General features: G+C 49.0%; 4 protein-coding genes across 4 annotated transcripts; 3 read left to right on the top strand and 1 right to left on the bottom strand.

Moving 5' to 3' along the window:
• Positions 1-693: 693 nt before the first annotated feature.
• Positions 694-2,077, top strand: K444DRAFT_522983 (DnaJ-domain-containing protein; the record flags this gene model as incomplete). Its single annotated transcript, XM_024874245.1, has 2 exons — positions 694-987; positions 1,037-2,077. 2 exons carry the CDS (start codon positions 694-696, stop codon positions 2,075-2,077), a joined length of 1,335 nt encoding a protein of 444 aa, XP_024740235.1.
• A 1,455-nt stretch (positions 2,078-3,532) lies between these two features.
• On the bottom strand, positions 3,533-8,727 carry K444DRAFT_333122 (uncharacterized protein). The gene is made up of 3 exons (XM_024871972.1): positions 8,087-8,727; positions 4,040-8,039; positions 3,533-3,988 (listed from the first exon to the last, which is right to left on the bottom strand). The coding sequence occupies exons 1-3, from the start codon at positions 8,549-8,551 to the stop codon at positions 3,855-3,857; spliced, it is 4,599 nt and encodes a 1,532-aa protein (XP_024740234.1). The 5' UTR covers positions 8,552-8,727; the 3' UTR covers positions 3,533-3,854.
• A 763-nt stretch (positions 8,728-9,490) lies between these two features.
• K444DRAFT_523288 (uncharacterized protein) lies at positions 9,491-10,621 on the top strand (the record flags this gene model as incomplete). The annotated part of the gene is made up of 2 exons (XM_024874274.1): positions 9,491-10,017; positions 10,144-10,621. The coding sequence occupies 2 exons, from the start codon at positions 9,491-9,493 to the stop codon at positions 10,619-10,621; spliced, it is 1,005 nt and encodes a 334-aa protein (XP_024740233.1).
• A 2,744-nt stretch (positions 10,622-13,365) lies between these two features.
• K444DRAFT_610169 (nonsense-mediated mRNA decay protein-like protein) lies at positions 13,366-17,569 on the top strand. Its single transcript, XM_024879694.1, has 12 exons — positions 13,366-13,540; positions 13,593-13,671; positions 13,729-14,189; positions 14,242-14,426; positions 14,473-15,662; positions 15,710-16,050; positions 16,102-16,203; positions 16,260-16,451; positions 16,501-16,543; positions 16,597-16,772; positions 16,821-16,941; positions 16,993-17,569. Exons 1-12 carry the CDS (start codon positions 13,451-13,453, stop codon positions 17,166-17,168), a joined length of 3,156 nt encoding a protein of 1,051 aa, XP_024740232.1. The 5' UTR covers positions 13,366-13,450; the 3' UTR covers positions 17,169-17,569.
• The last annotated feature ends 2,123 nt before the right edge of the window (positions 17,570-19,692 follow it).

The following is a 19,692-nucleotide window of genomic DNA, read 5'->3' as shown; positions in this document are numbered from 1 at the left end:
CTTTGGCACAGGAAGGGCACAGAGTCCTCGAGTACAAACGCAAAGGATTACCACCTCGTCCCTCAGATCTAGTAGCTCTCAACTGCGTCTTGGACAAGGTGTTGATCGCAGTCAGCATACTCTGGAATCGACTGTCAACTGTCAAACGAGACGAGTCTCTCAATCCTCGACTCGCAGAACTTCACCTCGCCGGCGGTACAAAAGCTCTCTTCGCATTGGTTGTTGAGAAAGGAAAGGACTGCCCATTTAAGCCTTCTCACCTCTCGCCAGCAGACAGTCCTTCTATCGACTCTCCCGAAGGCCAAGCTATAAGAAAAAGATTTCTCGATAGAAAAGGAAAAGCCGAGGATATCTTGCCCCAGAGACCACTGTTCCTGCAGTCTTCCACAGGCATCTTGCAATAGTAGCAGCCGAACGAGCCTCTGCAGAACGCCAAAAGTCAGAAGTGTTTCCAACTCCACAACTTCGTAACTCACCAGCCACCGATCAGTACGATCAGACCGAGGCTCCCGTTCTTCCTACTAGTGAAAAGCAGGACAAAACAGCAGATTTATAACAATCTGCCATCATCGTCATAGGCAAGTTCCAACTTATCTCTGAGTTTTTAGCAATGTGCAACAGCTCCCGGAACACTTTGCCTCCGAGAATACCCAAAAGAGCATACTGACTCCGATTTCTTGGGAATAGTCAAACATGGCCACGCATACTCAAGTCAACCTGCCATTGCCTGTTCTCCCGGAGACCTGGTCTGGTGAGAAAGATTTCAAAGCAATCGGCAAGCTCTCAGCTGCCACACAACGCAGCATCGAGCCAGTCGGACCTCACTTTCTCGCCCATGCTCGACGTGCCCGTCACAAGCGCACCTTTTCTGAAGATGACCGTATTCAAGCTCAAGAAAATGTCAAGAAAGTTGAAGATGATGATTCTGGGGAGATCAGCGAGCCGGAGGATCCTATGATGCTCTCTCGTGATGCTAAGGACTGGAAGGTGCGATGTCGAATCTGTCTGAAGATAGCGTTTACTAATCCCAGTTCAGAGCCAAGACCACTACGCCGTCCTCGGTCTATCAAAGTACCGCTACAAAGCCACCGAAGAACAAATCAAGCGTGCTCACCGCAAGAAGGTCCTCCGCCATCACCCTGATAAGAAGGCTGCAGCTGGAAGTACCGAGGATGATAGCTTCTTCAAGTGCATTCAGAAGGCTACTGAAATCCTTCTCGATCCCGTTAAGCGCCGTCAATTTGATTCTGTCGATGAACATGCTGATCTTGAACCTCCTACTAAGAAGCAACTTAAAGAGGGTAAATATTACAAGTTGTGGAGCAACGTTTTCAAATCCGAGGGCCGGTTCTCCCGCGTCCAGCCTGTACCCAAATTTGGAGATGAGAAAAGCAACAAGGAGGATGTCGACACATTCTACAACTTCTTCTATAACTTTGATTCGTGGCGCTCTTTCGAGTACCAGGATGAGGATGTCCCTGATGACAACGAGAACCGTGATCAGAAGCGCCACATGGAGCGAAAGAACAACAATGCCCGCAAGAAGAAGAAGACCGAGGATTCTGCTCGCCTGAGAAGACTGGTTGATGATGCCATGGCTGGTGATGAGCGTATCAAGAGATTCCGTCAAGAAGCCAATGCTTCAAAGAATAAGAAGCGGTTGGACAAGGAAGCTGCTGAGAAGAAGGCCCTTGACGATGCCAAGGCTGCGAAGGAAGCGGAGGCAAAAGCCGCAAAGGAAGCAGAGGAGAAGGCTAAGGCGGAACGCGAACAAGGAAAGAAGGCTAAGGAAGCAGCGAAGGCGGCAGTCAAGAAGAACAGACGTGTTCTGAAAGGCAGTGTCAAGGATGCCAACTACTTCGTTAGCGGAGTTGCACCAGCCTCGGTCATCGATGCTGTGTTGAACGACGTTGAGCTGGTGCAGGGCAAAATTGATGCTGATGAGACTGCGGCGTTGGCCGGAAAGTTGAATGGCCTCAAGATCGCGGATGAGATCAAAGGGGTTTGGTCATCTGAGGTTAAGCGGTTGGTGAGTGCCGGAAAGATTAAGGACAGCGATGTGAAGGGCCTCGCGTGACTGTGAGGGGATTTCTGCTTGCTTGTGCTTGGGGCGTTTCAGTAGAATACAAATAGATTGTGTTGCTGCATTTCCAAAAAGTCGAGTCTCTACAATCTTATGAGTTTCTACATTTTTGCGTGAGCCAAAGTTCTGAAGTATTCTGGTAGTCCCAGATACTGATATGCCTAGTGCTGGGGTTCAAATTAATTCAATACTGAATCTTCAGAGGCGAAGCAAAAAAGGGGGCGCTAGCTCCAAAATTAGTGACTTGGCGCATGTGTAACTAACTGAGTGCACTCTCGAGGGCCTATTCGCGCGTGCTCTGTTTGAGCTCTTCCTTCTTTTCTCCTTTCAATGCTCGTTTCTATTTCATCACTCTGACAGTAGCTTTCTTTTTCGCTATTGGCTGCTTTTAATTTAATTTGATCAATCCTTTCCAATATAGCGATTATCAAAAGTATCTGGAGTAATAACAAGCACTGTCAATCTAAACCATGACTCTCCTTAAGATTCCCGGCAATTTATCTCGAGCAAAGCACCCGAGAACCTCACGTCAATTTACTCATTGTTCCAAACTCCATGCAAAAAGCGCACCCTTCAACCATCAGCAAAACTCCAGGCTCCTACTCCAAGAGAACTTTAAGACGGTATCCAAACCAACGATGCAGAATCCCAAAAGCCAACTTGCGAACTCCGAGCACAAGCCCAAGTCTGTTTTAATCTCCTTACCCCCAACTTAAACCTGAACGTTCACCTTCATCCTATACATCTCATCAGCATTCAACTCACCCACCACTTCACCTCATCACCTTTTTACTTACTCCTTAGCACACCTCCTCCCCTCCATCCAACAATCGCTTCCCCAACACCCACCCTCAATCATCTCAGACCTCTTTACCACAGGGCCCCCTCTACAACTCGGTAGCTTCCCCTCTCTAAATTTAGCCCTGGAGCAGCAGACCTACGACGAATTAGCAAGATATTTCTTTGGGAGATAGAGAGCTGGGAGCGAGCCGGGAGCATGAAACATGCTCCCGACCAGTGCAATAGGGATCTCCGGGCATGGGACAAAGAAATAGGTTGGTTACGAAGAGGACGTATTCGCAATCGCAGTCAGAAGAGGTGTAGGTGTATGTTGTCTGTGTGCACATTTCTAGCTTTCGAGCTCGAGCCAAGATGAGATATTGTATTGAAGGAGGAAGAAAGTAAGATTGCCCGATGAAGAAGTGGGGCGAGGGAGTATATGGGCAGCCTGAGTGAGGGATTTATTTCCAAGGCGGGAGATGATTGGATGAGGGTTGGTGAATCACTGAGACAAGTTCGGTGCAACCTGGTGGGGAGGGTAAGACAACAAGAAATAAGGATTTGGGCAGGCGATAGTATTTGAGGATTGGGAACTGAATCACATATTTATAGCACACAAGAGGCAATGATTCCGAGATCTCGAATATCTTTATACCTACCTGCATCAACTATGGACTAAAGACCACACAACCCTGCCCCGTGTATTCATCATCAAGGCCATCCCTTACCCAGATACGGAATCATACAAGAATGAAAAGTCACCCCTCCTGTGACCTGGTGTCATGGTACGATGCATTATCTCCTCGACACTACTCATTCATTACTCAAAAAGGAAACAGAAAACGAGATGGATATTGTGATTGTTCGGGTCATGCATGATCAAGGCCGTGACACTCGCTCTCTATAGATCGCGGTTTTGGTTTTGAGAAGCAAATGAAAGACATAACATTCGTAAAGAGAGTCCCATGATCGGGAAGGTAGGTGACTATATTTAGTCCGTACGTCGCATTAAACTGTTCCTACTCTTGTTTCGTGGTGGCGCTGGTCGTTGAGATCCGGATGCTATTCCAACCGTGGAGTGGCGCCCTTTGGTGGAGTTGTGGAGATGGCCGACATCGTGTTTGCCTGAGATCCTTAGCAGAGTCCAGAATTAAGAAAGCTACCCGATTGACTTACCGTCACAACAGGCTCTAACATTCTCTAACTTGTCAGACTCCCTGTCTTGCTTCTCAATCAATTCCCTAAGATCCTCCGCACTATCGTGGACCTCGCTAGCCTCATAGATGCTCCCAGTGCCGTTAACACTGTGTCTGCTCTTTCTACTGGAGAAACTTCCCACCTGCTCTTCTTTCCCGGGTTTCCAATAACTGCTGAATCTCGAAAAGGTTCCAACTGAAGGACGAGAAGATGTAGATGTAAGCTGAGGCTGGGCTGAGAGTCGAGAAGACTTGCGTTCTCGAGATTCGTTACGCGTCGTACGGCTGTTGTATGAGGATAGGGAACTGGGACCTTGACGCGTGGTGTTGTCCCCAAATCCAGGGTTGAATTCTGCAACATCTTCGGAGGTCAAGGCACCATTAGCAACATCATTTGTATCACCGACAGCATCCTCTCCAGTCCGCAGCAGTAGGTACGAAAGAGCATTGAACCACGTCTCGTGGCGTTGTCCGGTAGTTGCAGTGAATTTGACTGACCGGCCAGGAGTCATGATAACCAAACTCTTGCGATGTAAACCGGGGGGCATTGGGTTGTCATCGGTGACCACTCTGACAGCTTCAATCGGGACGCTCTTTGCCTTCAACTCAGCCCGACCTGCCGATGATGGATCCCGGTCACTCCAGTAAAGAGTCCTAGTATATGGGTGAACCCAGAAGTAGCGGCGGTGTCGATTTTCCGACATCGTTCCACGGCCAGCCTTTCTCGTGTACTTCCAGAGATACTCCCCAATCATCGTCTGTGTGATAGCATTGATCATGCGTGGATCGGTGTTAGAAGATAAACCATGTGGCATCATTCCAGGTCTCAGATTGAACCGAGTATCCACTTCCGAGGCAAATGAAGAGAGAGATGAAGCCCTCGATCTGCTCTTCAGAGTGGGTGGTGATTTCACTTCCGTCGTCGAAGAAGACTGTACAGCTCTTGGTGTAGGAGTTCCTCTCAAAGAGGAAGGACTCTGGGGAGCTTGAGAACTTGGCGTCCTGGGTCTAAAGGATGGGTTGGCTGCTCTATAAGCAGATGCTGTCATTAATGGAGGGCCCATACTGCCAGGACCACCACTGGAGGAGCCAGAACGTTGCGCGGCCGCAGCAATCACCTCCTTGTGATCAGTAGGCAATGGAGGGTGAATGCTGGAGATCGAGTTGTTACGGGCACTACCGGCGCTACCAGGTCTCTTTAGCGGAACAGTATCATGAACAAAATCGGGGTCTGCCATCTTGGCCCTGGCACGGCCGACACTTCCGATACTTTCCTGAGACCTGCGGGTCTTGATAACCATTGGAATAGTGGTGCCGCGGGGTGACCTCTGCCCATCTTCGGCTACTATGATATCCTTTCTCTTGTTTTTCAACATGTTGTCAATTTGCTCGGCAGTCAGAGCGGTCTGTGAGCTTTCATCCCTTGTCTCCACGCGTTGCTTCTTGATAGCACGCTCGTGAGGATTACTGGAGAGCTCTTTGAGTGGCCGTTGAGATTCGGGTGTTTCAACCATTGGGGAGTCGCTGGGCGATTGCCGAGTCTCGTCCTCAGCAATGAAGGGCGTTGTCGGGGTCTTGTTCTTATTCCAGGCGAAGACTGATCCAAGAAAGGTTGGTTTCGGAGTCTCTGGTGCGTCCCTAACAGCCTTCTCATCTTCCGAATCGTCTCGTGGGATCATAACCCCATCTCGCCGAGGGCTGCGAGGCTCGATGGGTTCCGTGTCGACTGACTGGATTGAAGAGAACGCAAGAGGTGCAACGATCGTTGCAAGGCTTGGCGCACCTGGAACTGATTTTCTCTGTAATTCTGGAAGGATTGGGGACTCGGGTGCTTCGGTCGGCTCAACATGCTCGGAAACGATTGTGGAAATTGTCAACGGTGCTGACAGTGCCTCCATCCTGGCCAGGCTGGTCATCGGAGTGTGTGCACGAGATGATGGAGGTGACGGGAATTTGGCGAGTCTTTCGTCCAAGACAACTGCATCGTACTGAGAGCTCATGTCGCTATAAGTGGATGTAGAAATTGGTCGGGAACTCTGGTCCGAATCAACTTTTAGTGATTTATTCACTTGCTCATCGTGCCATTGACTCCCAGCATCAGAAGTTTCTGCCTTTACTTGAGTTGCAGTTGAAGAATATTTATCGCTCATCAAGTGCGCAGCTTCGGCTGCGGCAGCGCCTGCAAGACCAGTTCCAGCGAGATAAGGAACTGCCGTCTTAGGTGTAGGTGGTTCAGGTCCCCACGGTTCGGTCATCATTCCAGAATCCACCATTGGAATTTTTGGGACTGGCGGCGGCGAAACGGGACTGAGAATTGCAGGAGTGTTCTTTGCTGTGCCAGGTCTCGACGAAGCAGGTGAACCGAAGGCACTGCGACTCGGAGTACCCTGCATGGACTCATCATCGCTGCCGCCCATATCACCAAGCTCGGCAAACAAGCTTTGTCCTGCTTGAGGAGTGGCGTTTCTGCTGCTATTTGCAAAGCTGGCTGGACTGCTCTGGAACTGAGGTTCTTCGCTGGCAACGCGCGATCTTCGGTTGCCCCCACGACTCACCCTGAGTCGCAAGCGTTGGGGCTGCGCGGAGGCAGTGGGCGTCTTTACGTCCTCGTAGCTGTACTCGTCTCCGGAGGTGGAAGCGGTGCTTTGGAAAGACTCCCTATTTCCTGGCTTGGAGAGGGATAGGGGTGTGGGCTTATGACGAGGCGTGGGTTTTCCTCCCTCGGTCTCTGTTAGCTCATCACTGCCGCTCATTTCTTCGTGACCGGTCTGGAAATCCTCGGTCTCAGTGCCTCGCTCGTTTGCAGTCTCGAAGGCATCACTGGTGTCGTTCTCGTTTGCAGTTTCGAAATGGTCACTAGAATCGGTCAGAGCCGCACCGGCTACACCTCCAGCAACAGCGCCAGCAGTAATAGCTGTCGGGTGGCTCGGGCTTCTCTCGCCAGTATCTTCTTCCCAGTTGGGATCTTCTAGGAAAACTTCACTTCGACTATTCCTGAGCCCACCGAGTTGTCCGGGTCTGAGGGGCTTCTTGAATTCCTTCGAGTCAACCTTGCGATTTCTCTTCCCGTTAGAGCCTATATCGCTTCGGCGCGCATCCAACTCATCTCTAGCATCCTGGAGCATACGCTTCAACTCCAGCTTCTCGGTTTTCTCTCGATGAATGTTGGTCTTCAGATTCTGGATCATTCGATGCGCATGGTGCAAGGAACTCTTGAGCGTCTCTGATTCAAGCATGCTGTGTCGTGGTGTCCCCTTCACTGGAGAAGGTGGCGGAGAATGCTCGGGGGTGACATTGTCAGGTGCAGTTTCGAAGTCCTCATCACTCAACCCTCGTGCATGTTCTCGATCCTCTAAACGGCCTCGTTGGTGTGCTACTGCTTTGGCAAGTTCTTGATTCTGGCCGGTGAGATCTTCGATTTTCCGTTGTAAAGCACCCCGCTCATTTTCTGCCATCGTCATGCTCCGCTTGACGCTACCCAGCTCAACATCGTAATGTTTAAGGGCAGTGGCGTGATCTTCTGTGAGCTTCGCGTGGTTCAACTTGATATCGTCGAGCTCCTTTTGTGCAGCACTCTTCTCCGCCTGCACGATGTTGAGGTTCTGCGTCAGTTTCTTCTCCCTATCGGCTGCCTCCTTTGCAGCTGCTAGAAATTCATGGATCTGTGTCTCAAGATTCCAGTTTTCGTCCTTGTACCTGTGCTCACTCTCGTCGAGACTTCTTAACCGTTGATTAAACCCTTCCGCCTCAATCTCTAGTCTTGATTTCTCGTAGGTGATTGTCTTCAAAGTTTCTTCCTTCTCTGCTAGTAGGGCTTGAAGATGTCGTACCTGCGATAACAAAGAAGTGCTGATCTCAGTTGCAAATTCGATATCATGAACCCTATTGGAGGGCTGGTTTCGTTGCTTTCGATTGGGGACGATGAGTTTAGAAGGAGAATTCGTGGCCTGGCTCTCAAATTTCGATGGACTTCTTGAGCGCTGTCAGAGGTTAGCGTAGATCAACTTGTATTGGGAATGAGCATTACATTCGAATCACCCGCGAAGGGGGATCCTGCCATCTCGTTGCTGGAGACCCTGACCTTCGGCAGAAATGCCCTTGCGCTCTCCCGTCCAACCTCATTGTACTCCTTCTCGATCTCCACGAGCTTTTGACGCAGTTCAGGGGTGATATCTCCTTCACTTTGTTGTTTCTCGACCTCCTTTAACCGCTCTGCGAGATCCTTCCGTTGCTGTACAAGAGTGGTTCCAAGCTTTGAAGCCTCTTCTATTCGACGCTCAGTCTCGGCGAGATGAGCCTCCAGTGCACGCTTGGCTTGGTCTGGGGAGGTTGTTGGACCAAGTGCGAACAACTGGTTATCGAAATGGGAGAATCGATGGTGATTTGAGCCCGTTGATGCCGACAGGAAGGGATCGTTCTCTACCATATGAGAAGCCGTCATATCCGATTGAGGTGGTACAGATGGCTGATCTGCTGCCAGTGAAGTCGCCATCTTTGGATTCGAGGGTCTGGGGTTGCCCTTCACAGGAGCAGCCGCCGTTAAATGCTGGGTGGGGTCGTGTTGTGCCCTTCAATGATGATGCCCTCTCCAGGTCTCCCCGCTCTCCTCTCTTGCACCACCTGCCAATGTCTGAGGGTAGCTTCGTGGACGACAATCGCGTAAAGTATTCGTGATTCACAAATGTTCAGAGTCGGGTCGAACACCTTTTACCTGTTCCCCGTGGTACAAAGAATGCTGGTGTTACAGGTGTGTTGATTGTTGTGCCGAAGTAGCTAGTTTCTGTTGACTAAGGGGCGCGTTCCTGGTGGGCCGTTCCGATTTCTTTTGGCGATGAGACAGGCCGTTACCGTTGACACGATTGGGAACACCGTTGTTGAGATGGTGCCGTGTGAGCCCCCTCAATAATACGATGATTGTGCTGGGAAACAGAGAGCAATGACAAACAACGAGATGACTGAGGAACGGAAAGTGAGAAGCACACCCGGCGTGGTCGAAGCATGATAAAGTGCGGCTTCGCGTGCTTCTCGCTTGAACTCGAACGCAGATTTGTGACTGGGCGAGCCCGATCGTGTTTATTTCAGACCGCCTAGATTCCCGCCGTTTGATTGGATGTGCGCCGCCCAGAACAACAACGCAGGATGGGATCAGCCTCTCACAAGATGGGGCTTGCATTGACGGCCGCAATTTGACAAAACATTTGACCTTTCCTGCACGAAAGTCAGACTCCATGGTCTATCCCAGTCGGGGCGCACCTTCCAGAACCAACGGAACAGCTCCTGGTGTTTAGTCAGAAATTGCTTACTTCATCCTCAAATGTACTTTACCAGCCGAGGACTTCGAACGCAACCAGGTTCTCAGCCTTGTTCTTTAACTTTTCCGACGCCCACCCTCTCTCTCCTCTCACCGAACATCCTCACCACCATGGAGTCTATGGAAACTCCCCAGGCCACTGAGCCAATAGCCATCTTCAAGAAACGCTCTGCTAAAGGCAAATCCAGCTTTCGAAAACGCGCCGCCACCCCACCTCCAGCCTCAGACAGCGATTCCGCCGATTACTCCTCCTCTGAAGATGAATCCGGACACAAGATCAAACGAAGAAAGAAGAACATAGGCGCTGTAACCGCGTCATCAAAGAACAACGCCGCCTCTACGTCCGACCTCACCTCCACAATATATTCTGCTGACCGCAGTACAACGATCAAGAGCTCCAACGACGCCACCAAGCAAAGTAATTGGTACGATGAGAATGCTACCGACGCCCTGTCAAGCAAGTCTCTCCTTGGCACAACGAGAGCCAAGCCAGAAGCTGCAGAAGGGACATACAAAGGCCTCGCGAACGCCACCTCCTTCATTCAAAAGAATCCGAACGCTCCAACCAAGGTTGTCGGTCCCGTGAAGGCTCCCACCAACATCCGCACCATCACGGTAACGGATTTTGCGCCCGACGTCTGCAAAGAGTAAGCAACCTATTTCTTTGTCCTATGCCCCGAGCCCCTATTTCACTGGTCGGGGGCATATCTCATGCTCCCGGCTCGCCCCCGGCTCTCTACCTCCCAAAGAAATATCTTGCTAATTCGTTGTAGCTACAAACAGACCGGTTTCTGCGGCTTTGGCGACAGTTGCAAGTTCTTACATGCGAGAGAGGATTACAAACAAGGATGGCAGCTGGATAAAGAATGGGAGAATGTAACGAAGGGCAAGAAAGTCACGGGTGGTACGAAGATCGCGAGTGCGAATCGTAATGCGGAGGAAGAGGATTCGGGGGATGATGATGCTATTTTGGAAGGAATTCCTTTTGCGTGCATTATTTGCAAGGAGAAATATAAGGATCCGATTGTGACGAAATGTGGGCACTACTTTTGCGAGAGTTGTGCGCTGAAGAGGTATAGGAAAGATCCAAGTTGTGCCGCTTGTGGAGCAGGTACTGGCGGGGTGTTCAATGTAGCAAAGGGGTTAATGAAATTGCTGGACAAAAAGAGAGATCGGGCAGCAAAGAGGAGACAGAAGGCAATTGAAGCTGGGGAGGAAGTTAGTGGTGACGAAGAAGAAGAAGCAGAATAGAGCCTCCCAGAATGAATCAATGACTGATGGCCAAAACCACTTCCTCCTTTCAATTTATCAAACTCTCATATATCAGTGTCCTTAGAGCCATTAACGTGATTTTGTCTGAGAACGGTGTAGTCCTTACTGGCACTCGGAAAATCAGAAAGCGGGACATTTCCAAACCCCTATTCCATCTTGATGCCAGAACAACCAAAAATCCAATACTTCGAAAAGATCCTCAATAACCGCCCGCTGTCACCGCCGGACTGGGGGGTGTGGGAGTCACAGTATAGCTAGAGCCATTTGTCTTCATAATTATAACGCATTTAACCTTCGAGGTGATCGTGGCCTGGGGGAGATCTATGGTACCCGGTTGGGAATGAGAGTACTTTGGAGGTTCTGAATCTATGGCCTCGCAAGGTGCTAAGGTCGAGGTCCAGGCAGTGCGACCTAATGGTGTACATTTGGTTGGACATTGAGTGGAGACAACAATCGTTGGCAGGGTGGGTGGACATCTGCAGGGAATGGTGTGCGCGAGTAGCTAGATTATTTGCGATTGTATGCAATGGGGACTGCCTTGCAGTCTTCGGGTAGGGGTGCGTTGGTTACTGTTGGCAGGAAGGCGATGGGGGGCTGTGAGCTGCTAAGACTTTGGTTGCGAGCCTGTAGTATGTTAGTTGTGAAGAACCAGGAAGATAAAGGATGATACGTGATGAGAAGCAAAATCGTGGGAAAGATGGAAGTGCCATTACCATTACAAACCAAACTTCAACTTTGAGGTGACGTCTGATCTATAAAGGACGAACATTCTATATCTTTATACATCGCATCTCCCTCCCTGTTCAATCTTTCTGATCCCAGGATCTACAAACAGCCCTCCGGGAGCTACCTGAATCATATCGCCATCGGTGATCAGTGCCAAGGTCACGCAGCTTGTGCTGTATAAAAGATACTTAATACTAGGAACAACTTACAACTTGGTTTAGCCAAAATCCTCCCGAGAAACCAAAAGTTTAAAGTTGCGGAAGTCCTCAATCCGGAACCACGTTTCAACACAGCTGCAAATCAAGATCGTGGATCATGCAGTCAAACGGAAAAAACAGCAACGAGCGGCTTCGAGCCGGATCAAGATCATCGGATGTTGAGATTCACCTCATCGGTTATCAAAGATATATAAAATCCAATGAATTGATTTCACACAAAATGCTGCCTTACACTTAGATAGGTAAACGTGGAAGGGAGAGTAGTAGTGCATAATCAATTATATGTTATAAGTGTACTTATCGCCTTTCTACTCATCTAACAAATCGGTTCAATGAAAATCCGTTATAGAAAGCAGCAAGTATTCTTTCTTTGATTTAGCACCTGCTAATCATGCCTCAAAAACGCCTCCATTCCCACTAAGAGTGTCTACCAGAGCACGAAGAGAAATAGTGGTTCTATGCCAGGTGATGAATAGTTGGTCAATCAGATCAGTTGGCAATGATCGAGCTCGAGGCATAGCCATGTTGATAAGAGAAGGTTGTGCATAAGACGTGGATGAGCTTAGGCATTTGGAATTGAAAAACAGGCAGTTTGAGACAATGAGATTGGAGTGGAAGAGGCACTTGTGACCATTGCAGACAAGCAGAGGAGAAGGAACGAAGGAGCAAATGCAGAGACGAAGAGTTCTTATGTTTTGTCTTTACCTCGTCGGGAAAACACCTCGGTCATTTGTGTGATGCTGGGGTTACATTTTTCCTGCATGGGTCTGTTGAGATTCTGCCACCTTGCCTGAAAAGGAAAGGCGACAGCTGCAAGCAAAAGTCCAAGCTCACTGATACCATCTTTTTTTCTCATCTTTTCTTCGCACAGGAGTACCGTGAACCATGCTTCAGGCAAGCTTTTAAATTATTTGGTCATTTACGAGAAGAACAAGAATCGAAAACTAGTCGAGTTTTGACTTCAAATTAGCAAAGAATCCATGTCGAAATTACAGCAAGATATTGGGACATTCAGCCCTACGCGTAGAGTATCATTTCCTGTCGATCTCGAAGCTGGCGCTGCCGCACTCAAGATAGCTCCCAAACATTGGAATATTTCCTTGTGCATTACTCAAACAGTCTGTTGGTTACATGTTGGTTCAACTTTCGCCCACTGAGTCGCGTGATCGATACATCTAATTATTACCTGAGGCGGGTAACAGAAGAGCGAAATCCATGCACAGTTCGACCCTGAATGGGAGAAGAATAAGTTCTAGACGTGAAATTGCCCGGGAGGGGGTGTAATTGATTCCATAGTCTCATCTATCCACATGTCATTTAATCATCTCAAGCATAAGGCCTGGGTTCATAATTAAACCCGAAACCTCCCTCCTACGAACAAAAACAACACTCGTCTTCATGTTATAATATTCGCATTTGGTCGTTATCGTTGTGTATCAGAAATCGCAGACTCGAGAAGCCCAAAAAAGGCCCGCTCCACCTTTCACAGAACAGAACCCAAATTTGGGCTTGATTCCCCATTGTAGCATCCACCTCCACTTCCAGAAGTAGAACAAGCTTGATTGTGCCACGGCAAGGAGTCCTCGATCCTGCACGCTTCCACGATCCCCTGAAACGTGCTGCTGGATTCCCGTGCAACGCTCCTGGCGGCAGTGGTGGGGGGACTTCCATTGTGCCCTGGACTTCGACTGACCGCCTTGAGCCTTGTGGACTCTGTCCCTCCCCTGTCGTTCTGCCTTATTTCGTCAGGCGAAAATACCACATAATTATTCAACCACACCGAACCGCTCACCAGCTCCAGCATCAAGCTGTCTCTCTGTCTGTCATACCAACTCAGATCGCCCGGCGCATTCCAAGCCCGAAAATGGATGTGGCTGTACTGCGAGGTCGCATTGTCGCGACGCTTGACGCCGACGCGGATGCTCGACGCCGTGCTGAGCTCGACCTGAAGACTGTAAGTACGGCTGTGGAACCCTCAGGGCCGCCCGTTGACGATATCTTTGTAGGCTGAAGAACACCCGGGCTTCACCGACGCGCTGCTGGATATCCTGCAGGCTGAGCAGGAAGCTTCAGTTCGCATGTCAAGTATGCAAACCACAAACTGCTACCCCGCTGCTCGCAGATACTAACGCACAACTGCAGCCGTGGTTTACCTCAAGAATCGCATCACACGAGGGTGGTCACCGAGCGAGGACTTCCCGCAGAACAAGCCTATACCCGAAGATGAGAAGCAAAGATTTCGAGACCGTCTCCTTCCTGTCCTTTCGTCTTCCCCAGCACAGATTCGCCAGCAGCTGGTCCCCGTCCTCCAGAAGATTCTTCACTACGATTTTCCCGAAAAATGGCCGGCTTTCATTCCCATCACGGTGCAACTCCTGAACACCAACGACGCCTCCTCCATTTTTGCAGGCCTCCAGTGCCTTCTCGCTATTTGTCGCGTCTTCCGCTTTAAATCAGGGGAGAACCGAACCGACTTCGATAAGATTGTGGAGGCTACCTTCCCACGGCTTTTGACTATAGGACAAGGTCTTGTTAATGAGACAAGTGAGGATGCTGGGGAGATGCTGCATATAGTGTTGAAGGCGTATAAGCACGCAACATTCGTATGTTTGCCAGACCAGATCCCTCAGCAAGCGGAAGTGCTGATAAATTTAGTTCGAGTTATCCGCCTCTTTGAGAGCACAGCCTGTGGTTATTGGGTGGTGCTCGCTCTTCCTTCATACTGTTGCTAAAGAAGTGCCTCCCACAGCCTTGCCGGAAGACCTCACAGAGCGTGAAGCCAACCACTGGTGGAAAGCTAAGAAATGGGCATACTTCAATCTCAACCGCTTGTTTGTCCGGTACGCAGATGCCGAACCATTGTGGAACTTCTACTAACCTGAATAGCTATGGCAACCCATCGTCACTGCAGAAAGGGAATGGGGATGACTACACAGAATTTGCCAAGAGCTTTACTGCCAACTTCGCACCCGAAATTCTCAAGGGATACCTTCAACAAATCGAGAAATGGGTGGCCAAGACGACATGGCTCAGCAGACCCTGCCTATCATACACTCTTGTCTTTTTAGATGAGTGTGTTCGACCTAAACAAATGTGGGCTCACCTCAAACCACATCTTGATACTCTTGTTACCCACTTCTTGTTCCCGGTCATGTGCCTTTCTCAAGACGATGTTGAGAAATTCGAGTCTGACCCCGAGGAATATCTTCACCACAAACTCAACTATTACGAAGAAGTCTCCGCCCCGGATGTTGCTGCAACAAATTTCTTGGTCACACTCACGAAAGCCCGGAGAAAACAAACCTTTACTATTCTGGCGTTCGTCAACAAGATTGTCAGCGACTATGAATCAACTGAAGATGACAAGAAGGATCATATCGCAAAGGAGGGAGCTTTACGGATGATTGGAACCTTGTCGAGTGTCATTTTGGGGAAGAAGAGTCCAATTGCTGAGCAGGTTGAGTACTTCCTGGTTCGGTTCGTTTTCCCAGATTTCCGAAGCTCCCAAGGATTCTTGCGAGCACGAGCTTGTGATACTGTGGAGAAATTTGAGCAGCTTGACTTCAAGGATCCCAACAACCTCTTGATCATCTACCGCAACATTCTTGAATGTATGGCCGACCAAGAGCTTCCAGTCCGTGTCGAAGCCGCTCTCGCACTCCAGCCTCTCATCAGACACGACATTATCCGAACCAACATGCAGACAAACATACCCCAAATCATGCAACAACTCCTGAAGCTCGCAAATGAGGTTGATGTTGATGCACTGTCAAATGTCATGGAAGACTTTGTCGAGGTCTTCGCGACAGAATTAACTCCATTTGCTGTTGCTCTGAGTGAACAGCTGCGGGACACTTATCTCCGGATCGTCCGAGAACTTCTTGAGAAGAACGAGAAGCGCGAAGACGACGATAGCTACGGCGACTACCTGGATGACAAGAGCATTACTGCTCTTGGAGTCCTTCAAACAATTGGCACTTTGATTCTTACTCTGGAGAGTACTCCTGATGTTCTCCTCCATATGGAGTCGATTTTGATGCCAGTCATTAAGGTCACACTGGAAAATAAACTATATGGTAAATTAATTTGGGACCTTGGATTGGAAGATTACTAACATGTCCAGATCTTTACAACGAGGTATTCGAGATCATCGACAGCTGTACTTTCGCTGCTAAATCGATTTCACCAACTATGTGGCAAGCTTTTGAGCTCATCCATGCCACCTTCAAAGCAGGTGCAGAGCTCTATCTCGAAGACATGCTTCCTGCACTCGACAACTTCGTGCAGTACGGAGCAGCACATCTCGTCCAAACTCCGCAATACTTGGACGCCATGTTTTCAATGGTCCAAGACATGTTTGCAGACGAGAAAGTTGGTGGAGTGGATAGGATTTGCGCTTGCAAATTGGCTGAAGGCATCATGTTAAGTCTACGTGGCCATGCAGATCAATACGTTGTGGCATTCGTCAGTCCCCTCGAGCTAGATTCTTCTTTCCTACGTGCTAAACATTTATAGGTCGAAATGGCAATGCGCACTTTGACCGACTCGCAAACCAAGGTGAAGTCGTACAAGATACATCTCATGGAAATGGTTATCAACGCCATTTACTACAACCCTGTAAGATCCTCTAATCACATTGCTTCTACCGTAATTTCTAACCCTCGACGGCGTAGGTCTTGGCTCTCCATGTCCTCGAATCGAAAGGATGGACCAACAAATTTTTCAGCTTGTGGTTCTCAAGTATCGACAGCTTCACCAGAGTCCATGACAAGAAGTTATCAATTGCGGCTATTGTCGCGCTGCTCACGCTAAATGCTGACCAAGTCCCAGTCAGCGTTCAGCAAGGCTGGCCCAGACTGTTGCAGGTCTGTACTGACAATTCTTGACGAGTACTCTTGCTTACTTGATCCACAGGGAATTGTTCGTTTGTTCCAAACTCTCCCAGCTGCGACCAAGAGTGAGTAAAAGACAATTTGCTTTTCAGAAATTACTTGCTGACCTCTCATGAAGACCGCGAAGAGGCTCTTAAAGATGACTTCCCACTCGAGGGCTCTGCTTATGACGACGAGGATGAGGAGGATGAGTGGGCTGGTGACGATACTGCGTGGAATGATGAGACGGAAGTTGAGGACGAGACTGATGGCAGAGATGAGAGTAGTGCTTATCTCGAGTTCTTAAACGAGGAGGCAAGTTCAAAATATCATCCATCTCGTCCATCTACTAACCCTTTCCAGGCCCAAAAATTCCAAAATCTGGAAGACAACGATTCGGATGATGAGCTCGGGGAGGAGAGCCTCCTTGAAACACCACTTGACAAGATTGAACCTTACCAACTCTTCCGAAACGCCCTTCTAAGTAATTGATCTTCTCCATATCACTCACATCTCGCTAATCAAGGGACCACAGAACTTCAACAAGAACAACCCCAGCTTTATGAATCTCTCACCACAAATCTCAACCCTGATGAGCAAACAATAGTGCAAGGCGTCCTTCACCAAGCTGATGCTAATGCCCAAGCTGCAGCCGCAGCGGCGGCGGCCATCGCTCAGATTCCCGGGGTCGTCGTCAACGGAGCCCAATGAGTCCAGTTAAAATGATGAATTGCAATTGGAGCGGATTTACAATGGTTGCTCAAGCGATCTGCATGGAAGGCGTTTTTATTGACGGCTCGTCTGTCTGTCTATCAGATGGAAGAGTTTTGGCTGGTCTCGTGGATATGCGATTGCTTTTGATGGGAAAGCGTGTCTGGCAAAAAGAATTGGCTAACCGACTGATGACAACTCAACTGAATTGAGATGACTTGGGTGACCACTAGGTAAGTAGATAGTCTTGATGAATAAGTAGATGACACATACCAATGAATTCCATACCTTTTCTATGGTATCCCTTCGAACGCTGGCACAGTTTGAGGCAGCGAGACGTGAATCTTAGGAATAGGATGAGATTTGATTTGGACTTGTCTAACGGAAGTACAATGGAATTGGTATCCCAGAAGCACTCATGAGAAATTATACATTCCCAATAGACGGCAGTAATGCTTGATGTTCTCTATCAGCCAACCGTTTTGCCGGCTACCCGAAGTTTCAATTGCTATCCTCCAGAGGGATCACACTTAACGCCGACCCACGGATCAGCATAACTCAACAATCAAACCACACTTTTCAAGTTCCCACCAAGATCTTCAATCCCCAACTTTCGACTGCTGCGGAACTAGTCCGCGAGAAATGATGTGAAAGAAAAACACTTCATGGGACCCGCAAATGCCGACACATCTATATAAGTTTTGCCAAGAAAGCATTCCTTTCCCGTGATTCCTTATACGGCATCAAAACACACGCAAAACTCCTAAACCCCTGTCCCTAATTACTCGCACAGTTGTTCCCACAATAGGTAGATGCCAGAGAAGGACCTTGGTAGTTACCCTGTGTACAGGAGCAGTAGTCCCATCCTTCGCCATTAGCGATATTCGCGGAGTTCCTGGACGAGGCTTCGATTAGGTCGACTTGCACTAACCGAATAGGGCAGCGCAACACTCACTACAACACCAATTTATGCACACGCCATTGAAAAAGAGGGGAGAGTTTTGGATAGTCAGCGCAGCGGACTAGAGAGGGCAGGTGAGCTGTGCGAACGTAACGTAGGGGAAGGATGGCCTCCGGAGTGAACGCGCATGCCCGGCTTTTGATCCTTTGTGAAGGCAGACGAGATTCTAGTAGGGCAAAGTACCCATGCCCCAGAACTTGTGTGGTGCGCTGCCCTATTCAGTTAGTGCAAATCGACTGAACAAGTCGACTTAATCGAAGCTCTGGACGAGAGTCAACAGTATAGAAGTGGGAAGAGGAGTGATGGAGGGTGTCATTTACATTCCGTTCCATTGGTGGTTGTAGCACTCGCCGTCGCCTGGTGGGTTCGGGTCGACTGCATCTTGAGTGCACCTGCCGTCGTAGTAGTAGCTTACTTGGGAGTAGTCGCCGGCAGACATAGAGATAGGGAATGTGGAGGCGAGGAGGATGGAGAGGGCTTGGATGGTCCGCATCTTGTACAGGGATGTTGAGTGCAGTGTGAATCAAAGATATGAGTAGAGTTATGGGATGGGAGTTAGAAGTTGATATTTGAGTTGAACTCCCCGTGGACCGCAACGGAGAGGCATCGACCTGGCTTTTATACCTCATCTTGGTGGATCCTCATGAACAGCTGCGGGAGTTCTCAAACAGAGTCAGGGGCGTTTATTCGGCTCGCTGACGACAGACTGCTATCACTGTTCTTTACCGGAGCTGACAGTCGCAGGTACTGAAAAGTAGGTAACGCTATTACGCCCAAATTGGTAAATACTACTTTAGGAAACTGTATTTTGCGAATAACTTCATGTCAGCTATTAGGAAATCGCCAATTGTTAAGTAATCAGTACATACGAACTAGGATTACAAGACTTCGGCAGGCTACCGTAGTATCACTCTCAAATAGCTTGAATATATCTCAGCCAATGATATATCAGATGAAAGCAAATTATAATAGCGAACACTCGAATTTAAATTTGCACTTGTGTATGAGGCACCTATTAGCGGGGCCAAGCCTATGGGGCGATGGAGTAGGAGGTAGTGGAGTAGGATGATGTCTTGGATGAGAGTATGTGTTACTTGACGAGCACTCGTACGTGGGATTTGCATATTTAGTGACTTGTGAAGTTGGTCTCGTGCCGGCAGTTAGTACTGTCGAAGGTGACCACTGTTTTGCGTTTCCAACCTATGCTCTATGATATAAACTGGTTATTAAGCTCTCACTTCCAGGAATCTCACCACTTAACGAAATGTTGTCAAGGCGCTGTGATGGGGCTGGATTCATGGCTAGCTACGAAATGTACAACAGCAGTGATTCCCAAGTGTGGCCATCTGACCACCAACTCGCCAACAGGTAGCTCATGGTCCAGAGAACATCGAGGTTATCTTGGTCCAGCTGCGGCCAGACCTGGGCAGTTCGTGCTTATGAGGGGAGTGGTGAAGGGAACGAAGAACTCGTACAAAGAAGGGTAGGTATTGGGTGTGAGGTATGCCGCGCCGATGATGCTTATTCAACGCTCTATGCTATGCTGATTGATTCCGAAAGTGA

This window comes from Hyaloscypha bicolor (assembly GCF_002865645.1).
Source record: "Hyaloscypha bicolor E unplaced genomic scaffold K444scaffold_52, whole genome shotgun sequence".
Classification (NCBI taxonomy): Eukaryota; Fungi; Ascomycota; class Leotiomycetes; order Helotiales; family Hyaloscyphaceae; genus Hyaloscypha; species Hyaloscypha bicolor.
The sequence above is the reverse complement of the archived record's forward strand: the minus strand, read 5'-3'. Positions and strand labels throughout refer to the sequence as shown.

What these genes read in the sequence shown, in the direction of transcription:
- K444DRAFT_333122 (XM_024871972.1), bottom strand. Translation starts at nt 8,551, where the DNA reads ATGGCGACTTCACTGGCAGCAGATCAGCCATCTGTACCACCTCAATCG. An exon ending in CCTTCGCGGGTGATTCGAAT is followed by an intron (nt 8,040 to 8,086) that starts GTAATGCTCATT and finishes AACCTCTGACAG; the next exon opens with CGCTCAAGAAGTCCATCGAA. An exon ending in TGTTAGAGCCTGTTGTGACG is followed by an intron (nt 3,989 to 4,039) that starts GTAAGTCAATCG and finishes TAAGGATCTCAG; the next exon opens with GCAAACACGATGTCGGCCAT.
- K444DRAFT_610169 (XM_024879694.1), top strand. Translation starts at nt 13,451, where the DNA reads ATGGATGTGGCTGTACTGCGAGGTCGCATTGTCGCGACGCTTGACGCC. An exon ending in CTCAACCGCTTGTTTGTCCG is followed by an intron (nt 14,427 to 14,472) that starts GTACGCAGATGC and finishes TAACCTGAATAG; the next exon opens with CTATGGCAACCCATCGTCAC. An exon ending in ACTGGAAAATAAACTATATG is followed by an intron (nt 15,663 to 15,709) that starts GTAAATTAATTT and finishes TAACATGTCCAG; the next exon opens with ATCTTTACAACGAGGTATTC.